The sequence below is a fragment of the Cimex lectularius genome, unplaced genomic scaffold (assembly GCF_000648675.2).
Source record: "Cimex lectularius strain Harlan isolate CLEC.00 unplaced genomic scaffold, Clec_2.1 scaffold8, whole genome shotgun sequence".
NCBI lineage: Eukaryota > Metazoa > Arthropoda > Insecta > Hemiptera > Cimicidae > Cimex > Cimex lectularius.
The window spans coordinates 2333209-2359515 of NW_019392656.1; the positions used below are offsets into that span (position 1 = coordinate 2333209).

At 34.4% G+C, this 26307-nt stretch overlaps 2 protein-coding genes across 5 annotated transcripts in view; one reads left to right on the top strand and one right to left on the bottom strand.

Moving 5' to 3' along the window:
- LOC106669655 (vacuolar protein sorting-associated protein 13) overlaps window positions 1–25691 on the bottom strand; it is a 41439-nt gene extending 15748 nt beyond the window's left edge. For 2 of the 4 annotated variants that reach the window (XM_014399283.2, XM_014399281.2), the window contains exons 1-43: window positions 25500–25691; window positions 25325–25411; window positions 20375–20572; window positions 20091–20320; window positions 19884–20025; window positions 19687–19806; window positions 19497–19623; window positions 19201–19435; window positions 19004–19118; window positions 18700–18940; window positions 18535–18643; window positions 18315–18463; window positions 18100–18252; window positions 17860–18037; window positions 17629–17803; window positions 17479–17564; window positions 17265–17412; window positions 12466–12686; window positions 12240–12404; window positions 12067–12163; window positions 11783–12009; window positions 11677–11679; window positions 11459–11614; window positions 11253–11387; window positions 11019–11191; window positions 8711–8861; window positions 8462–8651; window positions 8278–8387; window positions 7898–8198; window positions 6378–6526; window positions 6196–6312; window positions 6017–6139; window positions 5856–5958; window positions 5648–5794; window positions 5397–5587; window positions 5203–5343; window positions 3490–3597; window positions 3228–3404; window positions 3020–3175; window positions 2797–2958; window positions 1570–1727; window positions 1391–1508; window positions 1088–1327 (exon numbers count right to left, since the gene is read on the bottom strand). In XM_014399283.2, the coding sequence (XP_014254769.1) occupies window positions 1088–1327; window positions 1391–1508; window positions 1570–1727; window positions 2797–2958; window positions 3020–3175; window positions 3228–3404; window positions 3490–3597; window positions 5203–5343; window positions 5397–5587; window positions 5648–5794; window positions 5856–5958; window positions 6017–6139; window positions 6196–6312; window positions 6378–6526; window positions 7898–8198; window positions 8278–8387; window positions 8462–8651; window positions 8711–8861; window positions 11019–11191; window positions 11253–11387; window positions 11459–11614; window positions 11677–11679; window positions 11783–12009; window positions 12067–12163; window positions 12240–12404; window positions 12466–12686; window positions 17265–17412; window positions 17479–17564; window positions 17629–17803; window positions 17860–18037; window positions 18100–18252; window positions 18315–18463; window positions 18535–18643; window positions 18700–18940; window positions 19004–19118; window positions 19201–19435; window positions 19497–19623; window positions 19687–19806; window positions 19884–20025; window positions 20091–20320; window positions 20375–20572; window positions 25325–25411; window positions 25500–25599 (6612 nt within the window). In that variant the 5' untranslated portion in view covers window positions 25600–25691. Of the gene's footprint in view, window positions 1–1087; window positions 1328–1390; window positions 1509–1569; window positions 1728–2796; window positions 2959–3019; window positions 3176–3227; window positions 3405–3489; window positions 3598–5202; window positions 5344–5396; window positions 5588–5647; window positions 5795–5855; window positions 5959–6016; window positions 6140–6195; window positions 6313–6377; window positions 6527–7897; window positions 8199–8277; window positions 8388–8461; window positions 8652–8710; window positions 8862–11018; window positions 11192–11252; window positions 11388–11458; window positions 11615–11676; window positions 11680–11782; window positions 12010–12066; window positions 12164–12239; window positions 12405–12465; window positions 12687–17264; window positions 17413–17478; window positions 17565–17628; window positions 17804–17859; window positions 18038–18099; window positions 18253–18314; window positions 18464–18534; window positions 18644–18699; window positions 18941–19003; window positions 19119–19200; window positions 19436–19496; window positions 19624–19686; window positions 19807–19883; window positions 20026–20090; window positions 20321–20374; window positions 20573–21005; window positions 21029–25324; window positions 25412–25499 lie in introns of those variants that run through there. The other 2 variants (XM_014399282.2, XM_024224682.1) reach the window with 2 other exon arrangements.
- Window positions 25692–25828: 137 nt separating this feature from the next.
- The window catches only part of LOC106669688 (disintegrin and metalloproteinase domain-containing protein 10), a 479736-nt gene continuing 479257 nt past the window's right edge, over window positions 25829–26307 (top strand). Inside the window, exon 1 of the mRNA XM_024224684.1 lies at window positions 25829–26042. Within this exon, the coding sequence (XP_024080452.1) occupies window positions 25841–26042 (202 nt within the window). The 5' untranslated portion in view covers window positions 25829–25840. The remainder of the gene's footprint in view (window positions 26043–26307) is intronic.

The following is a 26307-nucleotide window of genomic DNA, read 5'->3' on the forward strand; positions in this document are numbered from 1 at the left end:
AAATATTGGGTGGGCTATCTTTTTGTCCCGGACCTTAACTCTACAATAATTAAACAGTGGGTCAAAAGGCATCAAAGCAGTCGGGAGCGACATGACATTCCTCAAAAACCAGGGAAACAGCTCTGCAATTCCACAGTTGATCAAATAAATAAGAATGTCGAGGGTGTCACAGATCATAGGGGAGCAACGTGATGTGTCCCTCGAATCTGGAAAACAAAGTTGCAATTTTGGACAACCGATCAAATAAATAACTAACATCGACTTATTTAGTGATGAAAGGTTGTCACAAGGTCAAAAATATGTAGAGATGTTGAACTAGCGTAAACTGGGGTCATGTCAACCAGGTGCATGACACCTGGGTTCACTGGTCCACCCGCAGTGAGTAACTCTCCTGACTTTTGATTTTCATTTCCATCCCTACTACTCCAGTAGAGAAACTAGTATAAAAAAAAGCAGTCAAGAATGAAGACTAAACCCAGGCAACCACCTGAGAAGGCTTTAGTCAAGACCAAGGGCTCATACCAGCGAAGACCGGCTGTTGGAACCCCATCGGATCAAGCCAACAGTTGAGAAACTGGAACAGTGCTGGGATGCTAATCGTGCTAATACAAATTACAATTTTCATTCCAAATATTAGAAATGGTGAAACTACAGGTTCCATCCTGTATATGCCATGGAGAAATCTCAAAATAAATAAAGTTCTTATTTATTAATAAGGTTTTCTTGGTGTGGCTCATGAGTATTAGAGATTAGGTCTATCCACAGGAGAAAAGACACTGTATGTCCATTGAATTTATAGATTATTATAGGTTATAGACCTATTTTACACTTCTTTTCACTTTAATTTTAGTTTAAATAAAGGGTCAGTGCCATGACAGTGAAATAGTATATTACTATTTTCAGTAAAAAAAGCTTGTATGCACAATTAATTATATCATAACAGCTGGTAAATGTATTTTTATTAGAGTGACACAATTGTTCCTAACAAAAGAAAAACAAAAAACAAAAGATAAAAGTCAAAGATTGAAAAAATTAACCATATGTTAAGTTTATGTTACAGTTACAGAATATGAAAATTTGAATTTACCGTGACGATGAGTGAAGAATATCCTGGTTCGGCAGTTGGCACTTGAATGGTCTGACCTGGCGGTATAACTATCGGAGGGGCGTCTGAAGGACGGTCATGGCCCTGGACTATGATTTCTATATTAATTGGTAGAAGATTTTTGAATATCACAGTCGGTCGCAGGGTAATGTTATAGCAGGCGCTCGCCATCGTATGCTTTTTCGTATTCTCATAGTAGATCTGCTCCAATTCCCCGGTTGCCTGAAATCATTCAATAAACGGATACATTAGACATTGCATTTTAATTTATTATTATAAACTTACCCTGAAAAATAGAGGATCCTTATCTTCTACATTCTTTGGGTAACATTGCATTATGACTGTCTTATGGAGAGACTGCTGTAGATCTTTCCAGAGAAACGGCACAACAGAAACTGAATATCTAATAAAAAAAAAATTATATTAAAAAATTGTTTTAAATTTAAAATATTTTTGGTCCTCACCCTTCAAAACTGAAAAACAGTTCACTTGTCGGTGTGTATATAGCTTCTAGAGGAAGGTTGAGCTTAGTGTTGGGATTGATGGTCGTTACATAGCTGACTTCATTTCCTTTTTTTGTCATGTAGTAAATGGAAACTGGGACGTTGAAGCCATTTTTGATCTAACATAGTTTCTATCAGTACTAGTTGGGAGGGAAAATTATTGGGTGTGTGCATAAGTTTTTTTGGTTTTTATTAAAACAAAAATTCAAGTACGATTTTCAGAGCGTTTTTTCAAAAATTCCCTTTCTTTTAAGTAACAAGAGCGGAACAAGTAAAAATAAGAAGAAGCAAGGTTTTGAGAGCAAGAAGGTTGGGCGATTTTATTCAGAATGAGTACAGCTGTGTGTCACCAGGCATTTTCATGGTGAAACAAGACTGCGTCTATTCATGATGGCTGGACGTTTTTCCTTTAAGGCTGACCCCAAGACACTCGAGCTAGGCAATGTACCTCTGCCGTAATAGTTTGGTTGGATGGTAACAATTGAATATCCAACCAAACAGTCAATATGACATTACGAGGGGGCAATCCGACTCGGCAATAATTTTTTTTTCTTACGTCATACAGCATTGAACATTTTTGTAAGTGACCCACTTCTCATCCCAAATGACCAATAGGAAATAAATCCTTCTGATTTATTCCTGTTCAGAAAATGCAACAAGTCGTCTTCCTTGTTCCTAAGGGATGATCTATTGGTCCCCCATAGAGTTTTACATCGTAACCCAGAGTTCAGATTATTTTTTCTATTGCGTGATGTACTGCTGACAGCTCTACTAAAGTTTATTTGTCTTCATCCTACAATTTACCTAATAAGTCGTTGCTTTTAAGATCGTTATGCCTACCACAATGAGGCTGGTCTTTAATTTGTCTCTCTTCATTATGAAAACTTTGGAACCACTGTTAACACACACGTTCAGTTAGTATAATATCGTAATTCCACATAAATTTCGATGGACAACTACCGTTCTATGCCCGAGATTGAACTTGTATGAATTTTATCTGCGTTCACGTCGTACGTGTCATGGTTTATTCTAGACTGACTTTTAGAATCAACTGCCCTTTCTTAATCTCTTTCAGTAGGGCTTTTCCCATCCTAGAGCTAAAGGGGCTAGTGGGTAATAAAGGATGAAAGTTGAAATTCGTGGGGGGGGGGTAAAAAACTTATGCATACACCAAATATATTTAAGTACCTGGATTATTCCTCTAAGGGTGGCAGTGGTACAGCCGTTCTGGATGGCAACTGCAGATACTAAACCCCAGGTATCATTACTCAAGCCGCGATAATTGAGCGAAAAGTATCTTTTATCCGCCCTTGAAATCGGGACGCGCAAGTCACATTTGTAATCGTTTACCTGTTTGAAGACAATGTATACAGTTAAATAATGTTTCGCTTATCAATCTGTCGTAACGTACGAATATGTCGATGGTGTGGCCGTGCATTTCTGCTTTGGTAGAAGTAAAGATTGCAGGCGATGAGACAGCTGAACCCATGTTTCTCAATGCTAAATCAAGGTTAGCACCAGGGTCTAGTATAACTTCTTTAACATCTTCATTTCCCTCTCCCCAGATCTAAATAAAAACTTTTATCCATAGCCAAAATAAGAATAGTTCCAATAAATACCTTGAACTCTGAATGATCGAGTTTGACAGTGACTACGAGGCCACTATCATTCACTATGACATACTGTGGCCTCATTCCCGAAGAAACTGTTGGTTTGTAAATCGCATCACTGAAATTGATGCTCAATTCATTTAATACATTCAGGCATGTTTTTGTCAGTGTCAACGGCAATACTTCCTATAGAAAATGGCGTTTCATCAGTGATTTTTTTCTTTTGTTTTTGTTATAATTTTATTTTTTTAAGCACAGGAACAAGAAATACCTTTGATGTAACATGAATGTACATAGCTGGCTTAGTTTTTCCCATGTTATCAAGTGCCACGTCTGTTGGGTCGGGTATTGCAGTCGGGTTTATTTTATTAGTTTCCACCTGAAATATTTTAAATGATAAATTGCAACTTGTCAGTAGACCATAACACTAGATAATATTTTTGGTAGAAAAAAAGCCATAGCATTGTTGGAATTACTTAATTAAATTACTCATTATTGAATTAAATAAGATCAAATCTGCACTCGTGTGTGCAGAGTTAGGCCTATGGCCCGGTTAAAATGGAGGCGATTGGTATGAGAGATTGGTATCGAGGAGACCAATGTACCATAGGGACTTACATGGCCATTCAGATGGGGAGACTACTAGGCGATCGGTATGAGATACCAATTTTTACTCGTTGGGATGTAAAGTCTTTTGACACTTTTTCTGTACGAAGGTAACTGATGGGACATTGAACAGGATGATGTCATTCACACAGTTCATACTGTGTCAAGCAGATCGCTCCTCTTGTTTTCAAACACATTCTTAGGAATTTTAAAAAATGGATAAAAGTGACATTTTTGACCACGATTATGAGGATAAAGTTAAAAAAGAAAATGCTCTATTTTTACTTGTTTTGCGTCTAATTAAATGCCAAAAAACTACAGCTTCTAACTCATCCATTATTCCAGAGAGGATCGAGAAGAGATGAAGGGGCGGCGACTGACTCTAGTCGCCAAGATTACTTTTTGTGTCTCAAACTGATCGCCGCCGTGTGTACCAGACCTAACAGTGTTCGTAGATCTCCGGCAATTCCAGATTTTCTGTAATTTACAATAAACTACCGGCAGGCCTTGAAAATCGCCCACCTCAAGTTTTGGCAGTCCGGAATCAGACCTCGGTCTTATTCATCCAGCCGCTGTTGGCTCCTGGGGCTAACAACAGCTATGTGATTTCAGCACCCAATGCAATCAGTTCTTCCAAACCCATTCAGCCCTCTCAGCTATACATTCATGCTAATAAATACATTCAGTCTCCATAAAAATGGAACACACAACAAGAAATATATCAGTACTATGTTGAAAACAGCCCTGTTTTCTCCAAAACTCGTAAGACAAGTATTTGTACCTTTGCTCAAGGACAATTCTATTAACCAGTGGCATTCCTACTTTCTCAGCAGCAAATGAATAGTGAGACACATCAAGCAAGCTTTCCCTGAAAGTACGTCTGTGCATCAACCATTCATGGCCTATTGTTAATCGGGTAAGGACGACATAAGAATCAGATCCTACGAGCGCCGGTCACAGTGCTCTTTATAAATGAGAGCTTCTCTCATCCAAGAATCCGTTCTACTCACGCTGCCACATTCTGTTATTTTCATGCTATTTATTGCATTTCTAGCATCAGAGGACTGGACCACAGTGGTTTGGGATGGTCTAGCCTTAGTCGCCTTGTCTGCCTTTTCATTACCCTCTAGACTGTTACCCACGCTGAGGAAGGAGGTGCAGACAAGTAGGTAGAGCACCAAATGCATTCTAAATCACATGCAATCCCACTATGTAAATGCTACAGTCCGATGGGGGCAACATCACACTCTCACCTGTTTTGTCATGACAGAGTTCCTCTACCAGTTTGAATAACGGTGTAACAAGAATTGATTTAATAAATTACATAACATCTTCATGTCTATTTAATAAATTAAAAATAAAATATGTAAGGACTGACCTGAATGGATAAACCCCAAGGAGCAAACTCCGTCATTCCTCCTTCATCTGTTTCTTCGACAGGTTCTAATATAGGTTCCCACAGGGCCAAAGTATGGTTGAAATATGATATTTGAAGATGTATATTACTCTCTATGTTTAACTAAAATTTGCATTAAAATGTTTGTGTCCAATAAAACTGTAAATTTAATTTACCAATGAACTCCAATTTCGGACATAGGCTCTGATCGCGCTTTCAAAATGTAATACGGGCATTGTCGTGATACCGACACCAGATTCGAGAACAAAGACAATTGATGGCAAGTAAACTACACATAATTCTGATTTCGGTTCGGGCTCTATGCTCTTGTAAAATGTGTGGGTGTCTGTTGCTTCGACACCGAGCTCTGGAAGCATGATTAAATTATTAAACAATAATTAATTTAATTTTTTGTTTGAATTAAAACCTGTTTTTAAGAAATGGTAATCAGTGTCTTCAAATTTCTGTATGTCCCACATATCAGTGCGGTCAACGAATGCCACAACTTCAGACTGCTCTTCAATTGTACTGCCGGTAATAGCCGATGAAATGCTGCTCAAAAGTTGAATTGTCCCTAAAGTTCGGTTTCAAATTAATTAATTTTTTAATACTGTGTATTTCACGCTATTTCATACCAGGCGTGACAGACACTCTGATGTTGGTAGAACTCAAATCAACATGAAGTGCTGAATTCTTGGGTGTAGTTCCAGCAAGAATAATCGAAACTGGTTCTATAATCTTTGGATAAATTTCAAGTTAGACATATATCATGTGAATTATAATTGATAGTACATACGGGTATTTTTGTGGATTTCCTTTTTTCTGGATTGTAACAGCAAGAGAACAGCTGCAAATCATTTATCGATCCTGATACTGTCTGATGACTGCCTGATATCCTCCACTTAAATTGCACCTCACACTATGACACAAACAAGTTAAACATCGACTCTGAATTTATCAATGAAGTATCCATACATGCATAACTAAAGCGTTCGTATCGATGTCGTCTAAACGCTCGACGAGTATTATATCAGGATGCTCACATTTGAAGTTGAAAGTCAACAAGTTTGTACTTTCTTTTGGTTCAATTATCTGAAATTTTATAGAATTTGTTATTTTCGTTTCAATCTCATTTTACATTTATAACAGTTTCTCACTCTCGAAGATTTTCCAGGATCAGGTATAGATGATGGAATCTTTGGTTTAGGCGCAGGAGTAGAAGATGGTGGCAGTGTAAACACGGCCGCAACTTTCAACAAGTGCTCCACATTCAATATCAGCACAAATGAACACACTCGAACATTTGCTGTAATAAGGAGTAAAAAGTAGTAATCTAACATATAATTTTTTTTAAATGTTTTTATTTGTAGCCAATAAATATTAGTATATTATGTGATCACAAAATTGTTTTTCATTTGGTCACAACACAAACATTAAGGCCTGCTGATTTGCGAGTCAGTGGCCTCATGCTGAAGTACTAATGGGGCACTTACTTAAACGCATTTGAGTAGTTCAACAAACCCTCGAGTGAATGTCAACAAACCCAATGTCAGTTCAGCATGACTAAGGCCAGCGCTGCACCAAGAGGACACATGCTATGAGAAACCAGCCAATTCTTCAGTGTGAGGGAATAAGGAGCAAGGTCGAAAGGTCATCGGTCAAGGCAACAATGGTGGATGGCTTTTCAATTGTTTCGAAAATATTTGAGAATGTAAGGTCAAATCCGCATAACATGATGTGAGATATTAAAAACATGTTAAATTACATATTATATAAACGATTGTGAGTTTATTTCAATTGAATTAGATCAAGAATGGAAAAAATGGTTAAATAAATGGACAGGGAGGTCTCGAGGCTATTGTCGACAAGAGTGACGGCAGGCTCTCGGAATGGGAATGTGTGAAGAGGGTTCGAGCAGTACGGTAGAAAGGGTCGAGGTCGCTGTGGATAGTGAGTTTAGTGATACAATAAAGAGCTTTAATGATTTGTCCGAGGACTTTAGATTGGAAGTATTGGATGAGTTGGATGTTGGATGGCTTGATAGAACCCCACAGTTTCATTCCGTATGTACAAAGTGGTTGGTCCCAGTAGTCTGCATAAGGTCAAAATTTTGGTTCTAGAAATGGTGTTAGTTATCAAAGCCTTATTCTCTCTTAAGTCTTGGGGATTTCACGACAGTCTGTTTTCTGAAATATTTGGTTCAAATGAAAATCAGATGTATGTTGTTTATGTACACTGGGGGGGGGGGGTTAAGACTTTTTTCAATGTGAACAGTATACTCAGTACATTTTTCTAAGACTTGTTCTCTTCTTTTCACAATTGTCTTTGATATGTTCAAGCTGTTTTTGGATGTTCGTGATAGCTTGGATAGGATTAAGTTAAAGGTCAAAATTGCGGTATCGTCTGTGTAGGAGGTGATGCTGCAATTGGGGTGTGTACGTCAGCTGACTAAATGATATAAAGGATGGGACCGAGGATGCTCTCTTGTGCCACACTGGCTTGTATTGGTATGATTTATGATAACTCATTGCTGCACCTCACTGAACCAGCTGTTGATTAAATCAGGATAAGGAGTGGGTAAGAGGTGTTTAAGTTTATAAAGCAAGCCCAAATGCCAGACCCTATCAAAAAAGCATGTGCTACATTTAACATTAACATTAAAATAAAAAATCATTACCGAAAATTGCTTCTTTTTTCTGCTGGTAGATTATGTCAACCATACTTTTATTAGAAGTTTCTTCTGTGCTTTCTATTATTGAAGTTTCAGTAGTGCCAGGGACTTTAGTTCGAACGGCTGTTGTGTGACCTTCTTTTTTACGCTGCATGTACCTGCAGATTTTATTCGCCTGGGACTGCCTAGTGTCTTCCATGATCAAATCGAGGAGAAGTAGAGATAACTGAAGCGAGTTGTCAGAAAGCATGGATCCTTTTAATGAAATAACATTCAAGGAAATCTTCGCCAACTCGCCTGAACCAGTCTTTAAAAAAAAAAACATTAACAAAAAACGAAACATTATTTACTTAGTACTCCTAAAGAAGTTTGTGAATTTTCCTTACAGAGTCATGCGGATCCAAAATTTTAACTACAACTTCATCTACATTACATAGAAACTTCATTGACATCCGCAGATTTTCATCAGGGCTAGCCGTTACAATCTTCTCATTATCTAAAAATATAAAACGTTCAATTTTTCTGCATGATGTTAAGTATTAGGAAAAGAGATTTTTTTTGTTACATTACCATCTAAGGCAGGCATAGATGGCTTCTCCATGTATTGCCACATAGAATCTTTGCTTGAAGTGGACATATTACAGCCGAATGTTCCTACTGAAGGAAAAACCTTTGTCGGAGTATCTTCCGGCATGACAGAAAAGATATTTTCATCCATCATTTTCATAAGATTGACATAGTCCGAGTGTGTGATGCAAATCTGAGTAGTTTAAATTGGATTAATAGGTGTTATTGATTTTATTCAATTTGATTACTTACGCAAATCGTCTGAATTACACAAGCAATTTCAAGATCTGGTATATCGGAAAACCACGCTGATGAAAGATTCCTCTGGATTGACATTTTGAAAGTAATAGGAGTAATCATTGAAATTTCTTGAACACAACTGAGATTTTCATCTATGGTCGCTCTATGAAAATAGTACAAATAAAAAAAATTAGTCAAATAATTTTCAAACACTTTTATATATATATATATATATTTTTTTTTTCCTTCCTACAAGGGTATAAAAATTAGGAGGTTATATGAACCCTCAGGGTTCTGGTGTTTTTGAAAAAAAAAGCCCATTTAAGTATGTCCGGTTCAAATACAGGGCTGCTGGACCACCCAAGATCTTTACCTTACAGTGATGAGCGCTGTGTCAACACCTAAACTGTTGCGACCACCGACACCCCTCAAACATTTGTTTAATATCATTTAGTTAAATTTTTAACAATATCAGCTCGATGGGGTGCTCGGTAGTGCAAGCCCAAAAACCCACCAGCCGCTGGCCCTTTCTTTATTTTGTGGTGCGTCTGGGTTTTTACATATTCCCTGCGTTTTCTACACTTAGGTCTATTTGAGTGTCTGTTTTCGATCTGTGTTCACTGTTTTCAGATCCAATCACCACCGGCTTCATTTTAGAGCGGAGTTCGACTAATGACCCTCATTTCACAGATTGTTAATAAGGTAAGTGTTGTAACAAAAAAAAAAAGCTAAATTTTCTTGTAATACAGCTTTCATCATTATACAAACTTAAATAAAATCCCAAATAACTTTAAGAATTAGTTCAAAATAATTTAAAAATAATCTTTTGCTGTTTCTATTATCTACTTTATCCTAAATTGCGTTCTGTTTTTTAAAGTTTATCATGGGAATAAACAAGTGTTGCCATAATTTTCATTTGTGACAAAGTGCACATTTATAATTATGTACGTAAAAAATATAGAAAAATTAATAACAGCTTGGTAAATACTTTTTTATAACTGATTTATTCTGTTTATGTAAGTTATGGTTTTAAACTTTCAACTATTTTAAATGTTTTATCTAACAGTGTTTTATTAGAAAATAGGTTTTATCATTTCTTGTTTCTTCTTGATGTCCTGCTTTTTTAGAAAAAAGAAACTTTATGGAGTAAAAAAAAAAACTCTAAGACTAAAACTATTTCAACAATTAGTAACTACAAAAATTTATAATTTTATTTTTCCCCAGTTAATAAGTTTTATACATTGAAAAATATTTTTTTGACATTCCTAATTTTGACATTTTGGTTAAATCATATGTAGGTAGTGCTGTATGTGTATATAACATATTTATTACATTAATTTTATACTTTAATTTTATTATTTTATATTATATAAAGTTTGCATAATATAAATATTTTTATTAATTGTAATCTATTTTTATTAAATTGTTTGTTTTATAACATATATTTTATTTTTTATTATGTTATTTGTTTTATATTTTTGTTACATTATTTTGTTGATTTTTGTTTATTGCGTGTTATTTTTTTATTAGTTGTTTTATAATATAAATTTTATTAGGATGGTCCTATGCATAATCATTAATTTAACCAGTTTAGCTATTTAAGTTATTTTTAATTGCCCATATAATATTTTTAAAGTATAAATACAAGAAAATTATATTATTTAAGTGATAAAAAAAATCACAATGTTGAATTTTAATTTAAGCACCTACTCATGCCTTTTACCTTATTGTATTGATTTTGAAAATAGGATATTATTTTTCTACACAGAATAGCAAACGTTTTTGCCGATTTACAAAATTTTATTTAACGCTATTGAAGCAATGTTAAGCCAGCTGTACTGACGGACGCCAAAATGGGTCGGGACACCAGTCAAGTCTATGGCCCATCGGATTGAAAGTGTTAATGAACTTTAGTGGAGGTTTGATGATTATCTTCCAAACTCGGAGCAAACATCGACTATCAAGTTGTTAATTTTTGTTTGTAAAATCAATTATTTGTGGTCATTTCAATAATCAGAGATGACTAAGTAAGTTAATGTGTTTGGGATCTGGTTTCTAGTCCTGGTACCTGACTAGAAACTAGATCCCCAACACATTAATCGTCGTGGTCGATTTCTTCTTTATCAACATAAGTAAGTTATGTAATTCCTGTCTTACAAGGGGGCTTAATTAGGTATCGTGTATGAGGGGTCAAACCACTTTACACATTTTTCATATTATTCTCACAAGAGATCACGTGGCAAGTATGAGTCAGACTCCTTAACCACTTGGCCATCATGGCCCCCTAATCAGAGCTAATAAAAAAGAAAATACCATTTACCTTGACAGTTTAAGATTATCCAGTTGAAGTCGGATTCGATCGAGAATAGCAGGTTGTGAAAAGTCTTTGCTCGTCGGCATTTCCAAAAATGAATTTTCACCTTTTAAAGATCCAAAATCAAGTATGAAAGTTTCGTTTGATTCTTCGTTTATAGGAACATATATAATTGGTGCCTACAAAGTTGTCAGAAAAAATAACAATAATAATTTAAATAAATAATATTCTAAATAAAACCTGTAGATCTATTTGAAGTTCCACTTTGGTCGCTTTCTGATAGACCACTTGGACGTTCTGCTTCGCAGCTTCTGCAGCAGCTTGCGAAGCCTCGATAAACGCTTGTTCGGCATCTTGAAAGTGGTTCATGAAGTTCTGGAAGACATTTCAGATCAAAATAAATCTTCAAAAATTAGTCTTGTTTATCGAATAGAAAAATTACGTACCACGACTCGGTCCAAGAAACTTTTAATAAATATAAAACGCAAGCGAGAAACCTTGGCCGTCAGTTTTATATCGACATTGCTGACATTCATTGGGTGTTCATTGAACAGAACTAAAGTCGCTTTCAACGATTCCTTATCACTGACCAGACTTATGATCTGAAATATGCCATGTTTATAGTAAGCTAATTTGTTTGTTATTGCCGTATAATGCAACTTACATCCTTTTATATTTCACAAAGAATTCACCGAGTGTTAAGGGGATGCATCAGGAGAATGGAAAGGTTAGTATAAATCAGAAATAAAATCTTGGATTTAATTACTCACTTTGGTATATGAAGATGTGGAAGTAAGATTTATAAGATTAATGCCGTTTAATTGAGTAGTAAATTGTGTGTATGCTGGTCTTAGAGTGATCCCGGCGTGACCTCCTAAAATCTGAAGATCCATGATTGGTTGTTTCACTGTAGCAAGGGTTATCGAAGTTTCTCCAGCTTGAAGTTCTATCTTCAGATCGATAGCATCACTGGTTATAAATGATGCTTTTTTTTGTACTAAAAACCATATAATTTTTTAAAGATTGAATCAATAACAATATATATATTTTTTACTATTGGCTTTGTGTATAGATGATGCATGCTTTACTGGTTTCTTCACAGCGTTTGCACCTCGTTCTTCTATATTCTGGAGAGTAGGTTGTATTTGTGACTATTGAAATAATGAATAATGAATGTACAATGGTTTCAAATAATTTATTAGTCAATAAAAATTTAATAAACTGTACCTTAGATTTACTCGGTAACTCTGAGGGCATCACTATTTTAGAAAGAGCGACCAACTCCAGTAAGCCTTCACAGTGCATGTAGAAGCGCAATCCGGTAAAATCGGCTTTGATCGTCCTCATCACTGAGCCGTAGACTGTATGAAACTCTGGCGAATGTTTGTCAACCTGAATGATCGATTAGATTAATTGAAGTACATCACGGTATACTTGACACACCGAAATTTACGTTTATATATTCCACTGAAAATAGGTAATTTTTGTTGATGCCTAAGTTAGACGTTTGTATAACTTTCAACGGTTCTTTCTTGTACATCTGAATCATCTCTATCTTGAATAATTTCAACCTGAAGATTTGAGTGTATGTTTGAAGAGTAACATCGAGGTTAACAGTGTTCATTGAGAAGTCAAGAAAATGTTTTCCCTCATCCAACACTGACAAAGTTAACTCTGAAAAAAGTATTTACTCTTATTATGAATGAAATATAAATAGTTTTCTAAGTCCTATAGGTGCGTGTTCAAAAAATTATGTATAAATGTAGAAAATTTAGAAAAATCAATATTAAAAATTTCTAATCAAAACTCAGTTGAAATATTGAAAATACAATATTTTGACTGATCAATCAATGCTGCCAGTAGTTTTCCATTTTTATTTTATTAATTTTTTTTTTGTTATATGATTTACATATTAGCCAGAGAACATTCTATGATGCTGATTGAGTTTTAAATTTTTTTGCAGGGAAGGCGAGCATGAAAGAAACTAAGAATCTGATATACTAACCACTTGGCTAATGCAGTCTCCTTGCCCATCTCCTGTCGTGAGAAGACTATTTTTTTGATAATTAGATAATGTAACTCATTAGCCCTTCTGCAGCAAAGGAACCAACACTACCAACGAGTACCTCAGACAGAAGGACAAAAAGAAAATGAAGGAACAATGGAATTAACTCATTGGACAGACACAAGCAATCCAGGAACCTTTTAACAAATTTCGGAAGGAAAGAAGTGCCATTATCAAACGAAGCAGGAAAAAACTGCAAATCCTAACAGAATAACTTAAAAGCTAAATGGATATTTAAAGAAGATTGGAGTAATCCAAGACGGCACATGCAGAGCAAAGAGGCAGAGGAGACATCAACACACCTTTAACAAACTATGGGGCTACAATTCCTGCAGGAGGAAGTGCTTTGGGATGTACAATGTGACTGTAGAAGAGATTCAACCACTGAAACTGGGACTACTAATCAAGTTCCTTGATGAAATAGGACTCACCGGTGTGCTATAGGCACAGAACGGGGGATACAATAGCTTAAAGGGCGAAATAAATTACACCCCGACCAATAAATTACATGTAACTCATGACTAATTATGTAAAAATCGTTGTATTAAATATTTTGTGTCTTCTTTGAACGCTTGAGAATCCCCTCTAAAGAAAAGCACAAGAAATGCAAAACGGTGAAGCCAGATGCGTAGTGATGCGAATTCAACAAGACTACAGAGTACATATATTTACTGTTCAGCCAAGACCAAGTTCCTACATGGAAATGTTTGTGGTGACTGTTTTTGGGATTGTGTTATCAGTTTTCAATCAATGAGCAGCTCGTTCATCGTTGTCACTTTGGAGTTCATCCTATGCCAAAAGGAAGAAAAAAAGGGTAATTTTGGACCATTTTACCCAATCTAATGGACGATGAACAATAAGCTTTTTAATTAATGTAAAAAGAAAAACACTTGAATAATTGAAAAAGTTGTCCTTATGGAAGTCGAAAGTTGAAGTTATTGCAAACTATCCAAGTTCAGACAGGCACCTGCACAGATCGTGCCAGACAAAAATTATTTATTTAGAAATTGTGAGATGCGGTCTGGTGTGATGTAGGTTTCAGAAAAACATTTTCTTCATCGAGCCAACGTTTCAATCTTTATTGAGATCATCTTCAGGGCCTGGGATTTACAAACATTGTTTACATATAACAATTACATTTTGAATGTGGAAAAGTGAATTTATACAATGCAAAATATATTTTTTATATATTAAATCACCACCTTTATTCATTAATCACCACACAAAAATTATTCTCGAGAATGTTGGAAAGTCATATATGACATGTGTCGTGTCTGACTGGTTCGGATCTGTTATATACAGGGTGTCCCAGTTCCTTCTGACAAAACTCAGGGAATCGATTCTACTCTTCGTTTGGAGCAAAAATCTCCAGAGAAAATTTTCGTAGTTCTCTATTTTGAAGATATTCGTCAATTTAGGTTTTTTCAACTTTTCACTACCTTACAACATAAAAACGCTTACAACTTCCAAAATGTAGAGACTACAACAAATCCAATTACACCATTTGAAAGAACGCTAAATTTGCTGTAAGATACTTCTATTTGCAATAATCTAAACGACATAAAATGTTAGCCAATATCAGTTGGAACATTTCAAAATTACAAAATTTAAAATTTTGGTCACGTTCTACTGAGGTTACAAAAAAATACCTACAACTTGTCAAATTTCACAAAAACTTCATCTAATATGCTTTATGTTGATATATCCAGGTTTTTAAATAATGTTCAAGTAGAGTTGAAAAATAACAATTGAATGTTCTAAAACGTGAGCTAAGGTAAATTTGAAGGGGGGTAGAAATAAATCAATTAGAACTCGCTTTGTAAAAAGAAAAGGAAAACACTTTGTGCATTGCATTTCCTCTGAAAAGTTCCTCCTTTGTTGTTAGGTGCTTGCTACAAGAAGAACCATTGCATTTTATTGTATGAAGATTTCTGGTATGGTTTTTGTGAGATTACAGATGTGTCATTTTTATTTTACAAAGTGCGTTCTAATTGATTTATTTCTATTCATGATCAAAATTTTAAATTTTGTAATTTTTACATGTTCCAACTGTTATTGGCTAACATTTTATGTCATTCAGATTACTGCAAATAGAAGTATCTTACCGCAAATTTAGCGTTCTTTCAAATGGTGTAATTGGATTTGTTGTAGTCTCAACATTTTGGAAGTTGTAAGCGTTTTTATGTGGTAAGGTAGTGAAAAGTTGAAAAAACCTAAATTGATGAATATCTTCAAAATAGAGAACCTTCCGAAAAATTTTTCCTGGACATTTTTTGCCCCAAACGAAGAGTAGAATCGATTCCCTGAGTTTCGTCAAAAGGAACTGGGACACCTCGTATACTTACTACCTACAGAAACAATTGAAATAATATTTGTCTTGTGGGTACCGCTTCGCATCCATGACGTGTCACATCGGATAACATAAAACCACCTTAAAGAGACCTAAGGGGGGGGGTTGCAAAAGATCGGTGCTAAAGGGTAGTTACTGGTCAGTCAGTTGAGCTGACACTTTACAGTTGGTCTTGATTCAGTTACAGTTTAGAATTAGTCTTTGGTAAGTGCCCAGTGTTGAGTACGTAGTACGATGTTGAATGTGATAGTTGTTGGTTGCAAAAATGTAGATGAGTGGGTTGTTAAATTGTTAAGCTGGGTTTCCACTGCGCAAAAATCACTCACACAACTGTTTTGCGAAATTTGTCTTGAGTTGAGGATAATTAGCTTGGACTGTGAAACTTTTGGTGTGAAGATGTTTCAGGGTGAGCCAACCGGCTGTCAGTTTTTTAGAGCACAGTGTTTCTCCCCGTGTAAACACTTGTCTCGAGGATGAGAACAAACCAGGAAGACTGCTTTCAACTTATCCAAATATATCAAAGCAACTGATTTTTGTGGGATGCTAACGATAAAACTCATCATAACAGTATAACAAGACAAAAAGTACAACAAACAGTATCGCCATAATAGCAGACTCTGATGCAGCAGTTGGTGTGTACGAAACAATACGCTTGTCTCTCTCAAACTGATGGCTCACCTTGTTTCGCCTCTATGTTGCAAAATCCTTCGCCTTGTGGAAATGGTTAACTCGAGATGATGTTTTGTGAGCAATTCTCGTGTTGAGTTGGACGAGTGATTTTTTCATGAAATGGAAGCCCAGTTTTAGATTTTTATGAAGTGAGTGAGTTTTAGAGAAGGTGTGTCTGGCTTTGGCTTAGACAACTCTTTTATTGTTTTTAAACATTTAACATTGTTTTGAAGTCACGATAGCTCAAGTGGTTAGAGCAGCGACGTATTGAACCGAAGGTCATGGGTTCGAATCCTTCTCATGACACTAACTTTTTTATTTCAACCAAGATCTTACATAAAACAAATAATTAATTAAAAGAAGAAATTTGGTCAATCAGATTACTAAACAGAAATGTGAAGCCTTGGATCACTATTTATCTCCCCAATGACAGATTTGTAAGAAAGTCAAATCCTGTTGACAGATCAATTTCCCGTTTTTCTCTCTGCCCCCAATTTACGACATATAATTTGATGGATCAGCATTTTGGCCACCACTGACTATTTTTACTGGCTTCTTTGATTTTGTTCTGTTGATTCAATATAAGCCAATGTACTCTGGTACTTCAGAAGTGAAGACTACAATTATCATCAGTGAATTCGATAAAAAAAATTGTCAACACTAATTATGTATTTTGATGATGATGGATCATATAAGGGCTGTCAACCAATTCATTCATAACAGTATGTATTTTGGTTATTTCTCAGTTATTGCAGAAGAAAAATATATCAGGCAAAGTAAGAATTTTTAAGTCTTTTTTTAAAACCATCCCTAACATGCAATATTGTACATCGGGTATGTTTTTATGGAACTCAAACAACCAGTTTTTTAATTTAAAAGAATATATTTTGGGAGTACCCCTCAGAGACACCTCCCCAAGGTCTGGAAGAATTCTTCCAGACAAATAATCTGAATCTTGGTATGGTCTCTATCCTTTCAGATAATGGTGTTGCTGACAGGTAGTCCAGAAATTTATACTATCTTAAAAAAATAAATAAATCTATATATCTACAATATATCAAATGTACAAAAAACTCTTGATTTTCGGCTAACATGCACTAATGATCATGATAGGATTGGGAAGAAAATATCCCGTTATTTATTTTTAATAATAAAATAGAAAACTTACGTTTGAGTTCAAAATCCAGAACTAATTCAGTGAATTGTACAACATCCTTTGTCTTGGGTTTTATTCTTATAGACTTCCTCCGGTAATCAAAACTTTTTGTCCTTCCTAAACTTAAGACAGATACTGATGATACACACCTCTTCATGCCCTAAAATTTTAAATTACTGTCACACTTCCTATTCAATCACGCAAATGTTATGGTAAAATATTTTACAGGATCAAATTCTGACTCGACTTTTCCAGTCTCAGTCGCTGGCGAAAGTGTAAGCAACAATTCCATAAGCTTCTGAAGTCTTATGACTTAAAAAAAAGAAAGAAAAAAGATTAAGTATGAACAAATGAACAAATTATTTCTTAATAATACCTGCTATGTTTAAATGTATGCCTGGAAGTGTGCCACTGACTTTCAACCTTGGCAGCCTCGGGTCGTCGGGCAAGATGCACTTTTGAATCTCAATACCGATAGACAGGGGTTTCAGAATATACATCTCTTGTTTCAACTTTCCTTCCAAATTTTCTCCGTCAAGACCGAGCACTATCTGCCGGGGAATGAACAATTAAACGCTGTTACAAAAAAGGCAGTTTTTCTTTTTACCTGTAGTTCAGTCAGTTTGAGGTTGAAGTGGTCGTAACTATGCAATTCAAGAGTTTTAAGGGCGAGTTCGTCTTTATACTTTGCTCTTAAATTCTTAAAAGTATTTTCAGACCGGTCCAAAATGACTGATTTTATTTTGATTGTTCCCAGACTTATGACCACCCGTGATTTCAACGGACTGAAATTATTTTTACATTCATTAAACTTTTTTTAAAAATTAATTAATTCTCTTGTAAATACTTGTCTAAAATTCCATTTTTTGGGATGATGATGACAGATGATTTTAAATAAATGTCAAGCTCCAGCACCTCGTGTTTTTCAATTAGGTGTTGAACACCACTTGTTGACATTTCTTTAATCTGAGTCAATTTCATTTGGACTGCAGACTGTAGACTATAAATAGAGTAGATATAATATTACATTGTAATAACATAAGTGCAAAATAAATAACTTACGAAGTAGCTTCTATAGGTTTTGCAGGTAGAAAAACTTCAGAAACTCGTTGAATTGTGAATAAATCATACAAAACATGGAGAGGCTGTGCAGACACTCTGAATCTTTTATCACAAACAGCACTGTCCAAGGGATTTGTCTCGAAGAGAACCTTTACAAAAAATTTGTATTAGAATAGAAAAAATAAATCAATAAATTTATAATAAATGATGAATCAAACACCTCCAGGAGATCTTTTGATTTCGTGTCTCCTATGGTATTCACAATTTGCGGAGTATAGGCCTTTTGAGCACATCCGGTTATGTTGAACGAGCCAACTTTTGCTAAGCACCTAAATATAAGCTTTCAGTCAAAATAATTTTATACACTATTAATATTAACACATACAAGATTGCATTTTCCCTTTGTTGGGTCTTAAGTGTGATCCCTTGCAATTTGGCACTCAATACTACAGGATCTTCATAAGCGAAGTTGCAAATAAGCAAGTGAAGTTTGTGTAATACTAGCTCAATATCCACTTTCACAAAGTGCTTAGGGTATGTAGTCGGTAGGGCACCTTCTGTATAGCCGATGGCTCGGAAGAGCTTTTTCTTTTCTTCTATTGTCATCGCATTTTCAAACTTGATCACTTTATTATAAAATAAAACTTGTTATAAAGAAGTAGTGTTTAAATATGATGTACTGTACTTACACAGGTCATTGTCTTTATCATCTTTTATTTGCATGTCTTTATTGCTGAACCACCATCCACTGAACCATCCACTGCCACTGCTGCGAGTCGACTCTCTTTTCTCTTCTTTTAAAACCTGGAAAAATTATTATCTAATTATTTCAGTTCAAAACGAATCAACAGTTCAGTGTTAATAAAGAAAAAAAGTTATCGCCCACCTCCATTTCGACTCTCTCCCGGAGTAAAATGATGTTTAAAACATCCAGTTTCTCTTCAAGTTGTTTACAAGCGGATATTATTTTTTCATCTTGTTTCGCCGCCTGAAGTTTTTCCTTGTAAACTGCCAAATATTCTTTGCAACAGTCTCTGTGTTCTTTCATATTTGCCCAGCTCCAGTTCTTGCGTCGCCTCCTCACTTCTTCTTCCAAAATGCACGTGTACGCAAACTGCCACCTAATTTATGAAAATTTGTAAAGTAAGAATGGTAAAGGCATGTTATAAGGTACGTCAGTACCATTCTTTGCTGTGCCCAATGTATGTTGTTAGGTTGGGGCGATACTTCCGATATTTGGTCGCCCTCTGCATTAAATCTACGGCTTCAATTACACATAATATGTCTTGGAATTGGTTTTTGGAGATTTCTGCAAAAGAATGTGTTTAAACATTGTTTTATTTATAGCGATACAACATTTGAGTTCACTTACTGACACTCAGGTCTGGCAGATCGCTGGTTAAATATATTTTTGATACAGTGAAATCAGACTTATCATTTTCTGGTTTGGGGTTTATTCTTAATTTGGAAGAAGCATTGAGTGGTCCCAACACTAGAAGAATATAAAACAAATTAGTATTTTCAGTTAAAAACAAAAATAAATAAATTAAATAAAATGCACATCCTTACTATACTGATAGTTTTGAGGAATATAATCTTTAATGGCAATTCCATTCTTAAAATTTTTCAAAAGATCATCAGGGGGGATGTGAGAAAATAACTGTTTAATATCCGAATTCCAATAAAGACACAGACAGCTAATAATCAATTCCTAAAAGCACAAATCGCATTACAAACCATATGACAATTTTAATAGTGAATTAAACTATAAAGTACTTTGAAAATAAAAGTTGAAGAATCTGCAGGAAGTTTTTGTTCCCAGTTGGTGGTTGTCTTAACAGACAACGTGTCCAGGGTGATGCCGAGAGCAAAAGTTCTACCGGGGCAACTCATCTTATCTTCAAACCTTATGTGAATGTTTTTAATTGTAACTTCTACATTTTTTATAATTTGAGTACTCAGCTTCTCGATGAAGCTGGCCTGTTCGAGACTGGCATCCTTTTTCTCTACAATCACATAAATTAATTAAGACATTTTAATAATCGTTTATTTAAGTATACCATTAGCGAGTTCTCTTTTCTTTGCCAAATCGACCAATTTCAGTTCTTCTTGTTTCGCTTCTTGCTTGTACTTCTCGTCTTTCACCGGATCGTACACCATGGCGTTGTTGGGCACTGCTAAGATGTACAGGCTGTCTATGGAAGCGACAACTGGCGCATTGTATAAATTGTTCCATGGTATCTGAAGCGTAAGGGTGCCTGGAAAGGTATTTTGAATGTGATTTGATATTACACATAATGTAAAATTATGCTACCGAAGTCACAAGACAGAAAAACATTGGTAGGCTCAGTAGAGACCTTTGTTCCAATTCCTTTAGGCTAAAAAAAGTTCATAGCTTGGTCATACCGATCATCCCAGTCTGCTTATTTAGACTAGTTTCAAAAATTATCAGGATGTAATAAAAAGACCAATCAGTGAAGATAACGAAATAAAAAATGTGTCAGGCAGACTAAGCCAGCCAAAATAAGAAATTCGGAGAGTTTACTTAAAAACATTATTTAATATTTCCATTTTTAAAATAATTTAATTATTTATAAAACTTTAAAAAAATATGGTCAATTATTAAAACAAATGTAATAATACATTTTCTTAATTGTTAATCTTAATAATTATTATTTATATGTTATTTACATTTGATTAAATAAATATAAACAGTTTAAACATAGCGTGGTTAAACGAAAGTTCCAACGTTAAAAATGGGTGTGGTGTGGTGCTCACTGACCGTAACAGACATTGACCACACCCATCAAACCATCTACGTAGTACAATCTTCTTCCACTGTTTTCCATTTGACAAATTTATTATTTAATAATTTAAAAAAAGTCTCAGTAATTTGTAATCAATGGCAGTATTTTTATGGTTTGGTCAAATTTACTAGTGTGAAGGTTATTAATTGAATTAGCATGACTGTAAATTTGTGTTTTTTACTATAAGCAATTCTGGATATGTATTAGTTTCTAATAATAAATTTTTATGTTATCTGGAAGAGATTCGGCCAATAATAAATTCCTTTCCTCGGTGAAGAAGTTGTTTTAAAATTAAATTATTCTGTTTATATTTTGCACAGTTATCAATGTTTATGAAAACTTTATCTCAGCCAATAAGCATTCAAGTGGCTATTTAAGAGTAACAAATGGAAAACACTTTTTTTCTGTGATTTTGACGTTCGAAAATTTGTAATGCAAAAGGTTATCTATTTTAGCTATTGCAAAGTGGTGATTTAATTTAGATAAAGAAAATCAAGAGGCGGTTGACTGCCTAATTAGGATTTCCACAGTTTCCACACTCCATCGTGTGGGAACAGACAGGTTGCGGAAGCATTCGGTAACCACTCGTTTCATTTTACCAATGAATACCTTAAGGATTAATATAAACCTATATAAGCTCTATTAACTAAAGAAAAAATATCCATTTCAAAAGATATATTACATAACATCTCCAAACTGAATTACAAATAAACACTCATCAAATAAGATAAGAATTAATCAATAATTATCAATAGCAATGATTATTCACTGATTAACTTGTTTAACTGACCATCCGTTGAAAGTAATATGGACTGTCAAATCCTAACAGAAAATGAAAATAAAAGGTATAATAATAAAATAGCAGTGTTTTGGAAAAATTTTACTTGTACTTATACATATAAATAAAAATGCACTTATCTGTGAACATATGAAACATATTATATGGTTATATGTGTATATATTAATCCATTTATGTTTAGCTGTCTAATTACTTATTTCAATTAATTATTCTTTTTATGTAAGGTCTTGGTTGAGATGAAAAAGTTAGTGTCATAAGCGGGATTCAAACCCACAGTTAGAGCAGCGGCATATTGAGCCGAAGGTCGTGGGTTTGATCCCGCTCGTGGCACTAACTTACCAAGATCTTACAAAAAAATAATTACTTGAAATATATCANTTAAAATGGCTTCATTGGTAATTGTAATTTTAAAGTTATAACTTTGTAAAGTAAAATCCTTGTATCATTCCGTATGGTCTTTCTGGATGGACAACCTGAGACATACTTGAGTGGCATATTTGAAAAAGACAAATTATAAAATTTTAGTTAATTGGGAAAAATATTGTTTATATGTATGTAGTATGTAGGATATGGTTTTTCAGAACATTGATAATTTTAGTTCATATAATGCTATTAATTATGTTAATTATTTTGACGGTAGCACTTTGGATAAAAGTTGGCCACCCCCTTAGGCTATGTCTGTCTGAATTTCTTGAAAATGATTAGCCCAGTTACGCGAATTATCATATTTATCACTTATGCAAGTATTATGAAATTTTGTGGCCAATTATTGTCCTACTTTATTATTCTTCACCTTATTTATTTTCTTATTATTTTTTGTAACTGTAATTTATGGTTTCTAAGGACCGTAGCGTACTTTAGAAATGAACTCAGAAAACTTTTTGCTTTATTTATTTATTTTTTTAATTTTTAGAGTAGTAGTGTCAATTAATGTTAATGTCTGAGTTCAAGAATATTACAACTCGTTACTCATTAGTCATTTCAATTATATAGTTTTATTTGTTATAACTTTTTTAAATAAACAATTTTTATCACATTATTACATTGGTCTACATATCTTAAATTTAAAATAAACTAATAAACATTCAAGGGTTTTATACACTTTTTAAGTACTGATACTTGCATAAATAGTTTGCAATAATGTAACTAAACAACTAAATATATAGTAAGTCTAACAGGCAGTTAATTTATTTGTTTGCCAATTATTTTGGTCTGCCTATTCTAGTCTGTCAGATGTGCTTCGGCTTTCAAAATTACAGGTTTATCACCTAGCAGACTACACAGAGAAATTTAACAATTAATTTATTGGTGGAAATACTAAAATTTAGTTTCTAAGGGAATTTATGTACTGCACATTAATTTGAAGATCCACCCACTTTGCTTAAAACTTTTTAATCAATTATCTTATTCATGCTGTTTGAAATGTAACAGTGATTTAAGTATGAAACTCTTGCAAAAGTATTTCAAGGATTTCATGGATTTTTATGACACCTATAGTATTAAATGATAATACAACTAAACAACACAACTGATAACTTATTTCTTGCCTGACGTAATAAAATCCCATAGACAAAACAAGGCATCACAATTACTTTATTATTTGAAGGATAAAAATGTTGTTTTTCAAGGAATTAATGTAATTTTTATTGCACAGATTTACGGAAAGTGACGTGCACTGAAGACAGTAAAACTTATCTGACAAGCAAAACCAATGAAAATGGCTTCATTGTAGACATCGACATGGTATTTTTTGCTCAAGGAATCGCATTTATGAAATTTTCACCAATGAATTTGAAAGCTTTTTGTGGCATATCTTACGTGTTCCTAATTTTCTGAAATTGGTGGATTACTTAATGCAACTAAAACAATTGATATAAGACAGTTTTTATAGCACTCTTAATTGAAGAACTGAAATCAAGAAACAACCGTAGCAATCTTATAAAATCAGGCTGAATAGAGAGACCAGTGTGATCGGAGATGATCATGTTACAGGTTCATAAGCCCACGACAACAAAATACCTCGTAAAGAGAATAAGGCTGAAGATGCTTACATTGTAAGTTAAAAGCTTCCCAAATAAAATAAATTTCTAATCAATTGGAACTAAAGCTGATGATGGAGTTCCACTAAAAAAAGCACATCAAACGAAAAAATATGGTGTATTACTGATTCATTCTTTTATGTTTTACAATGGTAATGGCTGGAAGTAACAACTGTCTCAAATTACACAAAATGTTTATATACATAAGAAATATAAGAATACAGCTCAAAGATTTCAGTCATATTTGTCAAATCAGAAAAAAAAATATGGTTTCCGTATCATTTTTTCCAATTAAAATGCACTGCTTTTTCAATGAATTTGATTTTTATTGCACAGTTTCACTCAAATGTTCTCATTTACTGAAATTGTCAGCAGACAGACTAAATCGGCGAGAATATATAGACCAGGATGAGCAATACAAACCTGCTGTAGGTTCATCAACCCACAGACATGAGGCATCATGATGATTTTATTATTTGAAATTTTAAAATGTAAACTTTTTCACGAAGTTAGTAAAATTTCAATGCAAAGATTCTCTTGAATGTTCCCAATAACTGAAATTTCGGAACTGCTTAATACAAGAGCCTGGAAGTCAGACTTGTTCTTTATTTGAACATTAACGATTATCCTGGTCTGCCTATCCTCGTTGAGTTCGTATGTCGAACGTGTTTCGGCATTTTGCCATCTTCACTGGTCTGTCAGTTTTAATAAGTCACACAAAAAAATTTCTGAATATTATCATTCTGACAGAAGGATTTTAACAAATAGTAACCTTTCAAGGTATGTCTGACACCGGTACGTGTAACATTTTCCTGTAAATTTTTTTTACAATGGTAAACTTTTTGTGGTGAAACAGTCATACTTTCACACTGAGCATTATAAGTACCTGTAGAATTGTAAACTTGTAACTTGTTTTATGAAACAGCCCCCTGGAAGTCACGCCTAGTGATTTTAAATTTGGTCGTTAATTATTATCCTGTTCTGCCTATTCACGCTGTGTCGGGCTGTTTCAGCAATTTGCCATCTGCAGTGTTGTGTCTGTAAGTTCAACCCCGCAGATCACACAGAAAAGTCTCACAATATTGTTTTTTAATTTCAATCGCCATCAAGGCTGTTCAACAGACGTATTGTTCGACCAGATTTGTTCTTTGTCTTAAAATGATAATTTTGGAATTGACAAAAATATTTGTGGACATATTGACAACAATCTTTATGTACATAAGAATACAGCTGGAAAATTGCAGTCAGGATGGATGTTTTCATTTAAAATATTAAGGGATCTGTAGAAATAAGATTTTATGCTTTTCATATAGTTTGGTATGAATGAGTTTGTCAGTTTATTATCTATTGATAAGAGAGACTTACCTAAACAACCAAACAGTGTTTTGACAGGAAGATCAAGCTCATCGAGAGTATTGGCACGCAGGTAGAGATTATGCAGAACGACGTTACCTGCAAGATAAAAATTAAATTTTGAAAAATTGTCGAAAGAAACCTCTGAAGATTTTTTTTTAAGAAACAAAACAAGTGGGAATCTCACCTCCCCAGATGCCGACTTTGAGCTGTGACGAGTCCAAGTTTTCAACATACTGACCCAGGTACTTGTTGAGCATGTCGACCAAAATTGATTCGAAGACCATTTCGACGATTTGGCCGAGTCTCGGCCAAAATCACCGTACGCGATATCGTCAAGTTACGCCAAAAATTGAAATTGTGTCATCGGGCTGATATCACCAGTGTCGAGGATCGGAAAACACGTCCGTCCCCCTTTCTACACTTTATCGTGACGTTAGGTCAAAAAGAACAATTTTTCTTTCTCTCTCTCAAAAAAAAAAAAAAAAATCCAAACAATTTTGTAACAGACCCACTAAAAACTACGAAATGAAGTTAACGAGCGACCGGAGATTGTCATATTATTATCAGACTGGGCTCTCCTCGTCGACGAGTGGCTCGATTCTAACGACTTACAACGAAGAGGGGAGGAGTCGCCTTGGCATATTTTCTGGTGATATGTCAACAGTTCACCGAACGTTAACAAGACACACTATTATTTTATTGGCATGTATAAAAGAAAAGGAAAAAGGCAAGTTTTCTTAATGGTTTTTAATAATTTTATCAGCGGTTTATCTTATAAAGTAAATGTCTGTCAGTTATCACTGTACTCTGTTGATCAATCAAAACATTTTTTTCAAATTTATAAAACAAAAACGATAAAAAAAGAAGAAACATCACAGTCGGGTTTATTTCTTAAAGTTGAAGTGAGATTCTAGTTCAAAGAAGTACAAGAAAGTGTACTTTTTCTCCTTGAAATTAAATTAAAAAAGTCCCAAGAAGTACCAGTGTTGGAC